The 14,803-nt window shown below is 43.8% G+C and overlaps 1 protein-coding gene across 2 annotated transcripts in view; it reads right to left on the bottom strand.

Annotated features, from left to right (window-relative positions):
• The window catches only part of LOC113983912 (BMP/retinoic acid-inducible neural-specific protein 3), a 166,384-nt gene that overhangs the window by 64,816 nt on the left and 86,765 nt on the right, over positions 1–14,803 (bottom strand). For both annotated transcript variants that reach the window (XM_027713513.2, XM_027713514.2), the window contains exons 3-4: positions 9,154–9,344; positions 11–201 (exon numbers count right to left, since the gene is read on the bottom strand). In XM_027713513.2, the coding sequence (XP_027569314.1) occupies positions 11–201; positions 9,154–9,344 (382 nt within the window). The remainder of the gene's footprint in view (positions 1–10; positions 202–9,153; positions 9,345–14,803) is intronic.

The raw sequence follows: 14,803 nt of genomic DNA, 5'->3' as shown, positions 1-14,803 counted from the left end.
TTTGCCCTACCTTGATGGCGGTGGAGGCGATCTGGATGTGGTGCAGGCGGCGCAGGGTGCTGTCCCTGTCGATGAAGTAGGAGGCTGCCAGCTGGTGCAGCGTCTCCAGCGTCACCGCCGAGCTGTTGGTGCCGGGCTCGCTCCCCTCCGACCTCTTGCTCAGCTTCCGTTTGTCCACAAAAATCGTGAGCGACTCCTCTCCTGGGCAGGGAGACAAGAGGAACCCCCCAGCAGTCAGCAGCAACACCCAGCAGCACAGAGATAACCCACAGAACCACGTAAAAAATATGTTTATTTCCAAGGTTTAATACGTCCGTTTTACAGTATTTAATGTAAATGAAATTTAATGTAAATTAAAAGAAAATGAAACCAGTGTAATACACAAGACTCTTTTTTTGTTTCTTTCTTTCTTTTGTATCATAGCTGATATCAGAAGAAAGGTTACAACTGGTTATAAGCAACCCTGTGCTTTCTAATGAATCCAGCAATGCTAAAATGCCTGAAATGTGATAGAACACTTGTCTTAAACCAGACTTATACAGCTGAAAAGTGTGGGATCTTTGGAAAGCCCTTGCTCTTCCAAAAGCAAAGAGAAGATCCGGCCTCTCCCGTGGTGGATTTTTTCACTTCCTCTCTCTTTATAGAGACATGGATCAATACTGTTGAAGTCCGAAATTTTAATTTCTGTAGGATTGTTGAAAACCAAAAATCTGACTCGCTTAACTGAATTAGTTCTGAGGAACCATTCCAGATTAGACCGTCTAATACCGACAGATTTTCCACATTTATTGTCTAGTTCATGAATACTTTTACCTGTGTTCCAGGCTAAGCAAGCATTCATTCATTTAGTAAAGGGTTTAGGCAAAACTCCTTACTTCAGGAAAAAAATTAGAAAAGTGACTTATTGACTCAGGATTTTCTTCTGTGCAATTTATGTCCGAAGTCACTACAAAAACACTTTTCTCACTTTTTGAGCCTGTGTTTGGTAACTTGCATTCTTCAAAACTTAGCTCAGGGATGGATTATGCTGTCATTACAATGTCATTATACCTGTATTTTAGGTGCTGAACAACTCCACTGAATGCTGTTTCCTTGTTCCTGGAAAGGAAGTTACCCTGACAGGGTCTGACTTGCCACTTGTGCTCGTTTCACTGCTCACCCATCTGCTACAGTGGCACTGTGCCCATGCAGGGGATGGGATGCCAGCTTCACATGAGTTTATGTGCCAAAAAGTAATAGCTGGAGAGGGATAAAATGCAGGATGAAAACATGACATCATCTTTAGAGGGAGATAATCCTGGTGGTGAGCAGTGCTGAGTGCAGAACGCTCCTGCCTCCGTGCAGGGGAGCACATCTGTCAGCAAAGTCTGGCTCACAGAGCTCCTTTGTCTTTAATTAACATGAGCACACTCCTCTTTCCCCAATGTACCTTCCGTGCTTCCCAATCTCTCAGAAATTCAGAGGACAGTCAGGCCCTTCAGAAAGGCAAAACTGCCATTACCCAGGAGCCTTTTATCTAATTAGCCCTGCAAGGGGCTTGTCCAGTCTGTTCCTTTTGTCCTGGAAGGGACAGCTGTGCCCAGGACAGGTGGCTATTCCAGCTGGAGCTTCCCTCAGTTTCCACCACTACACTCACACTTCTCCTCCTGTGGTGTCACAATGGGTCATTTTTTTTTTGTGCACACAGCCATCAATGCAGGGATTCACTGCCTGGAGCTCCGAAGAACCAGGAGTTAAAGCAGCGTCCATAAAGACGAGGATTCTCCCGCCCAGTTATCCAATCTTTCTGCTGTAATAGTTAGACAGGGGTTCATGTTTTACTTAACTACTGCCAGAACCTCCTGCAAAGCAGACCAGGTGCCTGGCAGGGCGGGGATGGGCACAGGGTTCACTGCACCCTCAGGCAGTGCCAGCGCTGTGGCCAGGTGGGACATTTGTCACACTGTGCTGCAGCTGTGCCAGCTGCCATGAGCAGGGCACTGGGAAAACACAGCAGACCCTAATGACCTGTACTCCGAGAGAAATGTGCCACCAAAGCCACATCCAGGCTCCGGCACCGTTGGCTTTCAACTCTGCCCGTGCGACAGAACCTGCCTTGGCACAACCTGCCGTGGGATCCAGCCAGCGGGAAAGGTGTTCCTGAGATGAAAAGCAATGGAGTGGGCAGAGAGCTGAGCCAGAGGCTCATGTGGGCTTCGTGCAGCTGTTTGTGGAGCTGTAAAGATGTGGTTTAGAACAGATGTTAAGATTTCCCTGTGAGGGTGGGGAGGCCCTGGCACAGGTTGCCCAGAGAAGCTGTGGCTGCCCCTGGATCCCTGGAAGTGCTCAAGGCCAGGTTAGAGGGAGCAGCCTGGTCCAAGGATCCCTTCCAACCCAAACCATTCTACGAATCTGTGGTTCTGTGATAACAAAAAAAACAAAGAACCTGAAAACTTCTCTCTCCCCTCGGTTTTCAGAGATTTTCTGCAGCTTTGAGTGCTTGTTTTCTTGGCCCTTACAACTCATCTTTCTACTAGAAAGGTGGTTGAGCTTTCAAAAGCCCCTTTATTCTAAATACACTACCTAAGACCTCTGGAAGAGGAGAAAACATGGAGAAAAATCTCCTAGTTAAATTTTGCACCCAATTTGCACAGCCTGAGCTGGTCACTGACACAATATTTACCCCTCTGAGTTCTGATGTTGTCCTCTCTGATACCACAGAACCATGGAGTGGTTTGGGTTGGAAGGGACCTTAAAGTCCATCCAGTGCCACCCCCTGCCATGGGCAGGGACACCTTCCACTAGCCCAGGTTGCTCCAAGCCCCGTCCAGCCTGGCCTTGGACACTTCCAGGGATCCAGGGGCAGCCACAGCTTCTCTGGGCAACCTGTACCAGGGCCTGTCCACCCTCACAGACAGGAATTCCTTCCAAACATCTAACCTAAATTTCTTCTCTCTTAATTTAAAACCATTCCCCCTTGTCCTGTTACTATTTGTCCATGTAAAAAGCCATTCTCCCTCCTTTTTTATAAGCCCCTTTAGGCACTGGAAGGTTGCAATAAGGTCTCCCTGGAGCCTTCTCTTCTCCAGGTTGAACACCTCCAGCTGCCTCAGCTTGTGCCCAAAGGAGAGCTGCTCCAGCCCTCTGAGCATCCACCCCATCTTTCTCTGCTACAAACACTTTTGATTGATCTGTGTAGTCATTAGCAGAGATAATGAGATGACTTCAACAGAGTTCTGCTAAGTTTTATTATTAAAACAAAGTTTGTTTTTAACTGTCAAAAAACCTCCAGGGATTTTCCCATCCCCTGCTCTCCAGGGGGCAGAGAGCGAAACCGCAATAAAAATTCCCATTTCAAAAACAAACAAACAAACCTTGAAAAAGCATTTGTGTGTTGTGTTGTGCTGTGTTGTTTTGACTGGAAAGTCTCAGGAAAACAGCCTTTAAACCCCATCACAGTTGTCACATCATCCTACTAACCCAGTCCCATTTGATCCCATGCTTTCCACGGCAGTTGGTGGTGGGTGTGTTCTGGCAGGCAGGATTCCCTTGGCATCCCCAGCCCTGCAGCCTCAGTCCCACTCCCTGACAGAGATGTTCTGTTTTTCATCCTTTGTGACCAGGTTGAAATGTTTACTTTGACTCCCATCTCCCAAGGCTGAGCAAAGGCAGCTGCAGTGAAGGGCCTTCAGTGTGAGTGTGGAAGAAGTTCTTCCCCCTCAAAAATTCCTGCATGGCATTTATGTGGAATCTCACACAGGCATGTCCTGGCTCAGCACTGCCATTCCCAGGCACTTGTAGCTGTGCAGTCAAGTGGGTTTCAAAAATAGTTGCTGTTCAAAAGGATTTTGACAGAGTTTTTCATCTGTCAGAGCCAATTTAGCTCCTGTTAGAAAAGGTGGACTAAAAACCCAAGAACTGCCCCATACAGTGGTGCTCAGGCACCCACATCCCTGCAGAACTGCACCCAGAACTCCTGGGTTTGGGAATTAACACCACTGACTCAGATTTGATTTGGGAAAGACAATTTGAGTTTGAAGTTAATTTCTAGAAAATGAAACCCACGCCAGAAGAGGCTCTTTTGTCACATTGAAAGCGTGGTTGAATCTTGTTTTCCACTGGTTACAGTCTGCCACCATGAAACAGGCTAAGGAGACGTCCAAACATCAGCTAAAAAACCAAGTGTGATTTAGAAAGTTACGAGTTTTAAGAACTGAAAAGGAGTAATGACAGTGAATACTAAGAAAATGTGATTACTCAGCATGGAATTCTCCCAGCTGTGCTTTTCACAAGCTCTTCAAGCAGAGTTTACTCTCCAGCACGAAATTCAAGAGCCAGTTAACTTCACTTTCTCAGGTTTAAAGGAAATAGCATGAAAACACTCAGTTATGCTCACAAAATGATGCCACGTAATCCAAGGATTGACTGGTTCCAGAAATTAGCAGAGTATCTGCACGGATGCTTTATGGCCATGGAGAGGCTCCCACTGACAGCCACTCTCCTGAGTTGAGAAAGTTATTCCACGTGCTGGGTTTTTTTTAAGAAATATGAAATAAAACATATATAAAGAAATTTACCCCGATATATCTCTGGCCATTTAAATGTAAGACTCCTAACCAACAGTTTGTAAATGGCATTTAGAAATTAGAAATTAATTTTGTGTGCATCTTAAGAACATATTCAGGAATTATTTAAATTAAAAATGCAAACCACTGTCAACATGGTAGAATTGGAATAATGCTGTAACAACTGTAACTAAATATAGCCATCTATTGAAAGAGTAAATATACTTTGTTACACATAATAATACATATTCATGTGATTTAAATACTTAGTGCTATTTTCTGCCTCAATTACTGAGAGATTGTTTGCCTGTACCCACATCTTTGTAATGATGAAGGGTTTATAGGCTTTGATCTTTCATATTTTCATCTGTAGACTGGGTAGTGGTAGGAAAAGGCAGTGATCCAAGCAGTTCTCACCCCTTCAGAGATTCATGCAAAATCTCTTCCTGTCTGGATCACCAAATGGACTGTTAGGGTCTTATCAGGTCATTTTCCCAAACTTCAGCAGATGCTGCTGGAAATGCACAGCTTCCAAACTGATATAAATTCATGCCAGGCCAGATGTGGTATCATTGCCATGGTTCAGGTGAATAACAGGGAACATTAATTCCATACAAACCATCTGTTTGAGGATTTCATTGTTTTCTTCATTGAGGAGGCAGGAGAAGAAAGTTAATATATTTTGTGCTTTCTTTTTCTTCCCCTTGGCTTCCATAATCTTAAATGCTGGGAAAGTTCCATCCCCAGAGGGGGGGATATTTGCAAGTCTGATGCAAAATTTTCAAGTTTCTTTCTCACATCAGCCATTTGAGACTGTCCTCTCCCTCTCATATTTGCCAGTAGTTTGCATCTTACCTTGAAAGGAGCATTATAGAAATAATGCTAATTTCTAATATAGAAAGCCTAGGTCATAGCAGCAGCGAGTGAAAGTGCTAATAAATCCTTCAGAATTCATTCAGATTCACTGTTTTACACCATCCTTCGCTTTCTCCAGCAAACTGGTTTATTCAGAGCAGTCCCCCTGTTTCCAGATGCAAGGAGGACTCATTGCAGAGTCACAGGATCTTGGAATCATAGAATCAGCCGGGTCGGAAAAGACCTCTGAGATCATCAAGACCACTCTCTGAGTGTTGCAAAGCACCCAAATCAGCCTCACTTCACCCAAATGCCTGGAAAAAGGGCCTGTCATTTCATTGTGGTATGTTAATTATCTGTAATTATCTCATCACCAACTCTGTAGGTTTGCTAAATAGCCTTTGTATGTAGGAACAACATTAAAGTGAATCGTTTAGGTTCATTAAGTCATCATTTAAGATAATCCACCTTAAGGTGAGATTCATTGTTGGTTTTGTCCTCTTACACTTCTCCTGCAGTGGGGCCCCAGGCTCCTGAATACCCTCCAGCTCTGAACTCACTGCTGCACAGGACTTTTTTACAAACCATTAAAATGCAGTTCCAGCCAACTGGACCATCACTGTTTGATGCAGGCAAAAAAATATCAATGCAAAACAAAAGGAGGAAATGTAAGACTGTGTGCTGTCTCCCATTCAAAGGAGAACCTCTGTTTTTTGGAACTTGTAGCTGAACACTGATGAAGAATTTAGAAATACAGTTCGTAGAGTCAGACATGACTGAGCTGCCCATTAGGGACAGATGGGCTTATGTCACGAGAGAAAATTTCCACAAGAAATAAAAGCATTGGGAAATGTCACTTTCCGGATTATTTTGTGGCAGCAAGAAATATAGAACCCTTTTCCCCAAGTTCTCATTTCCCAGTGCCCTTGAGGAGCATATTTCTGTGTTTGTGAATAAAGGCTCGGGAACGGATCACAACCAACCACGTGCAAGAGTTCCCTTTATGCTCAAAAAGGGATCTTCATGAGAGCCAAATGGTCACAGAGGCACACAAATCTTACCACATCCTCATTCATTTGCCAAGTTTTCCTTTCTGTCCATGAATACAGATGATTGGGGATTCATTAGCTGAAAGTACTGTGCACAGTCAGTTTGGTCTTCTGCTTTTAACAAGCTGCATAAGTGACAAAGCTTTCACAATAAAACAACTTGTAATTAAAGGGTAAGTACTAATACATTACTGAAAGATAAAAAAATCTAATTACATGTTAATAAAGTGTGGACAAGCATCTGTGGGAATCCCCATTCAATCTAGGCAAAAATGAGAGCTAACACATACAGGAAAGTGTGGGTTTATTAGCTACCTCATGAAAGCTCTTAGAAATCACTAATTCCCTGTAATTATTGTAATAGAAACAATTTTTTTAAGTATTCAGCACCCATCCAATGATAATGGAAGGCAGCAGGTGTGCCTCCTGACACTTTGGGGAGGATATTGAATGTCTGAGCTCCGATTTTCAAATGTCTTCAAAAAAAATATCATTTCAGTGTTAGTTTTTACTTAGGTCCAGACCTCCTAAAGGGTGTCAACTCTGTAGCTCTTTTATGATCAGCGTGATACCGGTGCTTTGATTTTAAAGATCAGTTATTCTCATGTTAGACTGTTTTCCTAGAGTTGTTAGATCCAATTGCACCTTGAAAATTAATTTCATTGTATGGCTGAGGTACTGCTAGTTACATGAGTTAGTAACGAGCAGATAGCCAGTAACACTGAAAAAAAACTTTAACCACTGGATAATCTTTGCAGCAGAATACATGCTGCAGCCAAAGCCTTAATTATTGTATTTTAATAAACATTTCCTTTATCTTCAGCAGTTAGTTTTCCTATGCAAATGTGTCATATACTTAAGAGAACACACAGTCATTTATAAGAAGGTATATTCACATGCAAAAATATTCAAAGTAATTAAAATAAATTATGGGATTTTTATTTCAAATTGCTGGTCAACAGGTGTGATTTGTTCTTAAAATTCTAATGGGAACGTATTTGCTGTAGAGGTACCAGTTCCCAAAATAACGATAGGAATTAGCTCTTTATTTTTTAAAACCACTACAGCAAGACAGAAATTCACCTTGTTTCTAGGATGGTCACTTCCAAAAGGTGGCCTCTGTGAGCCATTTTGGTCGTTACAGGTCTCAGCTATCAGCCAGACCAGGAAAGCTTTTATTTCCTTCACAAATGGTTGGGATTCAGTCCTGAGATGCACTAAAGAAAACCATTCCTCAGGTGAATAAAGGATTTCAACAAGCCTGTCCTGCTGGAAGGACACTCAATCACCGGAATTGCCTTTAATACAATCGCCCACCATGGGATGAAGCTGCATTTCTGAAATGTCAGTTCATTCTGTAATGCCTGGGTGGGTAATCACAGGTACTAATTATCTCTCATTCGGAACAATTTATGCTCTCCCTTGAACATTAGGCCTCTTCACTGGATTTCTTCAATCCATTCAGTGACTGGATCCCAGTTATCCATCAGGCTACCCTTTCCAAATTAGTCTGTGGGGACCGAGGCACGCAGATCCCATTAAGATAATGGGAATCACATGGCAAAGCCTCATCAGCCCATTTTGAAAACTCAGTGCCACTGGTTAAGTGGAAACTAGTTCTAAAAAGGGCAGAGTGGCAAATAGGGATTTCCCAGCAAAGTGGTTTAAAAGTCTCATGGATTCAAAGATTCGATGGAAATAGTTGATACTGGTTTTCTGGTTTTATTTCTGCGGGGCTGTAAAGGACCCAGATATTTCTGTAATCTGTTGTTATTTTAAGGACCCCTTACAGAAAAAACATCCCTCCCCTTAACCACCTCAGTGCAGAGAAACATCCCCCAAAAGCCACGGGGCACACCAGGAACTCGGGTGAAGCACTTCAATCTTAGCAACCGTATTTCTTTTCTTTTTGTGCATAATGAAACTGTTTATACAGCATCAGTAAAGCAAAGTTTAACATCAGCAGAAGGAGCCACCAGGCTTGTAACAAAACCTGCTGCCCGGAGAGCTGCTGATCCCAGCCCCTCTGAGGAGCCACCGGTTCTACACAGGAACCAGCAGTGACCCTGTCCTAGTCAGAACAACTGGGGCCAGTTCAGCACTGCATGGGTGTTACCCAAAACTGGGTATTCTAGAGCCTTCCATGCCATTTCCCAGAAACTGGTATCAATAGACCATTTACACCCTCTGCCCAGAGCAGCCCTGACTCCTCAGGCTGTAAACTGGGTGTTAAGAGGCCTGTGAGATAGGAGGATACTCTGTCCTCACACCCATTGTGGAACTCCCTGCCCTGAGAGAGGTACTGGGCATTCCTGCCTGAACTGGAGGATAGATAATCTTGGAGTCTTGGGACTTTTTTAGCCACTTGTGGGATCCAGAGGAAGACTGCAGACCACCACTCTCAACCAGACTGCACCAGCACTCTCACCAACAGGTTTTCCCCTCTCCTTTTCCTTTGGACTCAGGGGGCCCAACAAACACCACTCTGTTCATGCCCCAGGGTGCTGGGTTATACATTTGGGTTTTGTGGGTTAAAACCAACTGTTTGTCTGTATAATCCTATTGTATTATTTTATTAAATTGTTATTCTGACTTACAATCTTACAATCTCTCCTTTGAGTTGAGTTCATTTCCCCTGCTGGTTTACCTTTAAACCAGCACAGACCCAAACTTTCCTCCCCAGTGCCTCCAGGCACGAGCCCTACCTCCCAGGGTGGCTGACAGCAGGAAGTGCGTCCCATATTTCTTGATGAGGTTCTCTGTGATCTGCTGGAGGGTCGGGCGCCGTCCCAGCAGCCGGATGTTACGGAAGAACTCGGGGGCGAGCGGCAGCGGAGAGCCGAGGAAATTCCTCCTCTCCACGGCGAGGTTGTTCACTTTCCAGCGGCCAAACTCTCTGCAGAACAAAGCGTGCACAGCTGGATAATTTAAATAACCTAGAGAAACACTATCACACCATACTTGACCTTACTATGATAATTCAGGTTTTCTGTACTTCTGGCCTCCATTTTGAGGAAACACACAGACAGCAAGACTGACTCCTAAAAACTTTTCAAATGTAGGAGGGATACAAATGAATTCAAAGACTTGTCCCCTTCCCCTCTCCAAAATAAATCAATGACAGCAGGGAAAACAAACAAGCTCACTGCACAGCAATAAACACATCTTTTATTCATTTACTTACCAATTAAGATACCAGATAGAGTTATTAGTGAGAAGGACTCCTTGTCCTCAAAATCCAGACAAGACACACAGCCCTGGCAGTAGCTTTGCTTTTCCAAGGTACAGCAGTAGCTGTTTTGGTTGCAGACTCTGAGAATTAAGTCCAAGCAAACTGAAGACCCTGCTTTAGGTCCCACTTTGTTGAGTCACTCCTACAGTCATGTCAATCAAGATTCCTCTTAGATAAGATGTAGGAAAGCAAAGAGATAAGACAGCCTAAAAGACCTTACCAAGGTCCCAGCTAAATACAGAGCAACATTCACTTAAAAAATTCACACAAGCAAAGAAATCAAAGATGGGCATTTGACCACGTTAATGCAGACACTGAAACAGTGAATTACCCTGCACTGTAAATGCAATTTTCATGTGAAAAACAAACAAACAAACAAACAAACAGGAAAAAAAAACCCATGCTTTTTTGTTTAAATTCTGAGCTTTCTAGTCATATCATCCATTTGAACAGGTCAGAAAATACAGGTTAATTGTAGTTCCTGAAGAGACCATCGAGATAGAATTGCTTTGACACCAAGAAAATAATGCAAGCTTTATGATGTAAAATACTCATTTTTTATACCTTGATGAAACCTTTTCTTCTAAACTTGCTCACTGAGCTAAGGTTCCACCACAAGATTAATGGAAAAGATGCAACTCTTACAAAAGCTGGTTTGCTGCCACCCTTAATTCGACTTTCATTTAGAGCATTTAAGGACAGAGAAGACCACCCTCATCCCCTCACCTGCCCCCTTTTCAATGCACTTAAAATAAATCTCACCAAAACCCCTCTGGCTGCCCATGCCACACGTTTGGGACTCAAGAAGAAACTGTTTCCCAGAAAAAAAACATCTCATCCTGCCTTAGATGCTGAGGGTTTCTCAGACTTTCTCACCAGTCTGGTGTGGTATTTAACTACACAGAGTGCATTTCATTTTCAGTTTGAACATTGCCAATTTCAGGTGCCAGTTTTTGGCAATTGTTGGGCAATTGAAAATTATTCTAAATATTAGACACATAATAGCTGAGTAACTAATTCCAGCTCCAGTCTGAATCCCCTCTTAACTCTGGACCGAGCTCTTTGCCTTCTTTGTGTGTCCTTGTGCACAATGGGCTCAGACATGTCTTGCAGCCCTTCTCCAGAAGCAGCAAATCATTTCTTGGAGGAGCTAAACTGGAAACAATGGCCTCATCCACAACAAACTCAGAAGAATTTCCAAGTTCAGGCTCCCCTGACCTAATCCAGGGACTGGGTTATTCCAGCACTAATAGAAATTTGTTTGGCTGAAGCAAATTTGAGTTCTTTCCACAGTTTTTGCTATGGAAGGATTTTTTTTTTTTATTTTATTTTATGTTATATCAAAGAGAGGAAGTAGGCTAATGCTTTTGTAAAAGTTTTGTCAATATTTTCTGCTCAGAACATATCAGTGCAAACAAATTATTAGTGCAGCAAGTAATCATCCTTGGAAATTCACTGCCGAGGAATCTGGGGGAGTAGAATATGGAAGATGGGACTTTTTCAAAAGATGACAGCTTTATATTTCTGCCACAGACTCAGCTGAAGCCTTTAGAGATTTTAAAAGCCAGCTTCTCTATTTTTGCTGAAGTCTTTCCTAAATGAAATATTTTGGAATATGGAAAGGCGAAGCCCTAAATCCTCTGGGAGATACAAGAAGTTTCACCTCTGAAGATAAAAGAGGGACACAGGACACCAAGAGTGAGCTGCCTGTCTGCAGGAGCAGGGATGCTGGACGTGGACAAGCCAGAAGGGATGAGCAGCTTCCCCAACAGGAAACCCGAGAAAACATTTCAGATTTCAGAAGGAACTGGGTTTATGAGGGTGAAGTGCAGGAGCAGGGAAAGCTGGGTTGGAGTTCAGGGTGAGGGGTTGTGCTGCATCATTTCTAGAATGCTGAGGGAGTTTTTCACAAATGCTTCCTGGGTGTGTGAGAGTCACTAGTAACCACTATCCCAAAACTAGAGCTATTTTCTCTTTTTAGCCATGTCACTGTAAGTTAAACCATATCCTTATGTTTCTTTTGTATGACTTACAGAAATATGCTTATTTATATAGCTATCCATATAATTTCCCTCTTTTATTTTAATTTCACATTGCAGGCAGTGGTATATTCTCTCCTGTTTTCATTCCCTCTCTCTCATCACCCTTTGTAGTCTCTTCAGCACAAACTCTCCAGCCTCAAACAATTTTTGGTACCAAATGTGCATTATTCCCCTGTGGAAATCATGCTCCTGCCCACTGCCAGAGGCAGGCTAGCAGGCCTGGCAGAGTTAATAAACATCTGAGCAGAGAAAATCCTGCCTTCCAAAGTGGCTGGAGTGCCATTCATCAGGAGAACACCTCCCACAGCATAGCATGGCATCAGTGCTGGCTGCTGGACAAGAAAACCAATTATCCACTGAGAACAAACACCACAGATATGAGAAGCTCGTTCTTTCCTACTCCTCCTCTTCCTCTGCTGTGCAAGAGCCAAGAGCAGCAGCTGCTCAAGAAGTGAATAGCAGGTGGTACCCCCTGTGCTTCCCAGAGATTTGCAGCCCCAACAATATGTTACCCATTGGATGGAGTTCTTAATGCTCAGGGCAAAGCCTGGTGCAGAGAGGGATGATGGCTCAGAGTTCCTGGGCTTGTACAGGACAGAGGAAATCAGTCAGTCTGGCTCCCAGGATGAAGCCCATAATGGAATCCTGTTATTATCATAGGCAGTGCCAGAGGCCATGGGCAGCATTCTCTCCATCTTCCTGCACGCCAGAACCATGGATTTGTATGTCCTACCCAAAATCTGCCTCCTGGCTGTTGGGTAATGCACACACAGGAGCCCTGGAGCCCAGCAGTGCCATCTCTGACCAGCTGGACTGCAGGATGGCACAGCCTCTGGCTGCTGGAGGGGCTCTCCTGCCATCAGTTCTACTCAGAGAAGGTTGGGTTGAAGAATGACCAGTCAGGGAGTCAGCGTGGGGTGAAAACCAGCACAATTTAAAACACAGCTGTCATTTCAACACTCTTTTCTTTAATTATTTCCTAACGTTTTTGATTCCCGTTGCTATTCGAAGACATTGAGAGTGATGTTTAATCTCAAGAAACAATTAACATTCTGACATGAAACACTCCCTAGTAAAGTACCATACAAGTTGTGGACAAGATTTTATCTTGAAAGAAGCTTAAATTGCAGGTGGATCTGAGAGGACTGCTAGGGCAGCAGGCCAACAAGGGCTGTCAATGTGTCCTTTGAGTTTCAAGCTATAGTTTTTTTTCCAAATGTGTACATAAATTATACATTTGCTTCTACCACTGCACTCATTTAAATCATAGAGGTACAGGGAGATATAGGGAAAGTTCTGTATAAAACATCTAGATGAAAGAAATTTTAAAAATACCATTGAACTTTAAAATTGTAGTGTGTAGGAGATCTAAAATGGGAATATAATCTCTGCTATTGCAGACGACTGAATCAGCCTACAAAGAGGTTTACTGTGAGTCTGATGGATTCTTCTTCACTACAACAGCCTCTCCTAAGGTCAACCACACACAGAAGAGAGCCCAGGCAAAATTAGCAATGTTAGGCTTCATTGTAAGTAACTTGTGTGTTTTATAAAACAGTATCATTGCCAGTAAGCATAAATGTTGTCAAACAACATTGTGACGTAGTGTGGGGAACACTCTGGGAAAATGAACTCCACATCACTTCTAATACAAAAGAACTCTTCTGTGTTGCTTTCTCCTAATGAGGCAGCTTCACACCTGGGTGGTGGAACGTGTCTGCTTTGACTGGGCTGGAATGACAGTGGGATTCTGAATCCAGTGCTTTCCCTTGCAGCTGCAAGTTGGCAGAAGAGCACAATGAGAGAATATATGGTGTTTTTCTCCTGCTACCTTCCTAAAAAGCTCGAGGATTTCTAGTGCCTGAAGCCATGGCTTGAATAAGGGCAAGATGAGATACATTTCATTTTATATCCAACTGCAGAAGAAAAAGGTCAATGAGACATTACAATGCTCGTGATCTGCATCAGGCCCCGGTGTGGGACTGGAGTGGGGTGGGCTGGCAGCTGCACAGACACAGCCAGGGGCAGCTCAGCTGTCTGACTGATGGGTCAGAGCACCATCAACCACATCTCCTCCGTCCCACTCAACACAAAAACCATGTATGACTGTAGCATTTGGGGGAAATTGTACCCAGGCCAATTCCTCCACAGGAGACAGGCTGTGTAGGTACAGAGAATCACAGAATCCCAGGATCCCAGAATCCCAGGACATGCTGAGTTGGAAGGGACCCATCGGGATCATCCAGTCCAACCCTCAGCCCTGCACAGGTCCATCACCAAGAGTCACCCCCTGTGCCCCAGAGGATCATCCAAACCCTCCTGGAGCTCTGGCAGCCTCGGGGCTGTGCCCACTGCCCTGGGGAGCCTGGGCAGTGCCAACCAGCCTCTGGGGGAAGAACCTTTCCCTGAGATCCAACCTGAGCCTGCCCTGACACAGCTCCAGCCCTTCCCTGGGTGCTGTCCCTGGTCCCCCCAGAGCAGAGCTCAGTCCCTGCCCCTCCTCTGCCCCTGCCCAGGCAGTTGGAACTGCACTGAGGTCTCCCCTCAGTCTCCTCTGCTCCAGCTGAACACACCAAGTGCCCTCAGTGTCCTCACACGGCTTCAAATCAAGGCCCTTCCCATCCTCGTTGCCTCCTTTGGACACTCTCCAATGGCTCAATTCCTTCCTTATATTGCAGCACTGGGCCCCAGCTATACCACAGTCCTACCAGTTTGATAAAAGAGGGTTTCATAGCAGCAATATCCTATTACCTCACAGCTACCTACTGGCAGTTCTAACATAGTAAGTACAGAAAATATTTGTTATTAAAAAAAAAAAAGGCTTTTAAAGAGAGGATTCACCCAGGATCAGGTAGTAACCAAGGCTGTGTTATTCACAGATTGTCAAGTGAAAACATTCTCCTTACCAGCACAGGTCATAAACCTTTCAATGTTTATTATGATCAGGTAAGCAATAATAATAATAATAATAATAATCAGAAATCTGCCACAACCTTTACTAAATGCTTGTTACGGTTCATTTTTCTATTCAAGGTGAAGAAGAAGGGATTTAGTTATATAGTGACTGAGAAGCCCTCCAAA

This window comes from Pipra filicauda, unplaced genomic scaffold (assembly GCF_003945595.2).
Source record: "Pipra filicauda isolate LSUMZ 115617 unplaced genomic scaffold, ASM394559v2 scaffold263_size1117673_pilon, whole genome shotgun sequence".
Lineage (NCBI taxonomy): Eukaryota > Metazoa > Chordata > Aves > Passeriformes > Pipridae > Pipra > Pipra filicauda.
Note: the sequence above shows the minus strand (reverse complement) of the source record. Positions and strands in the feature narration are given on the sequence as shown.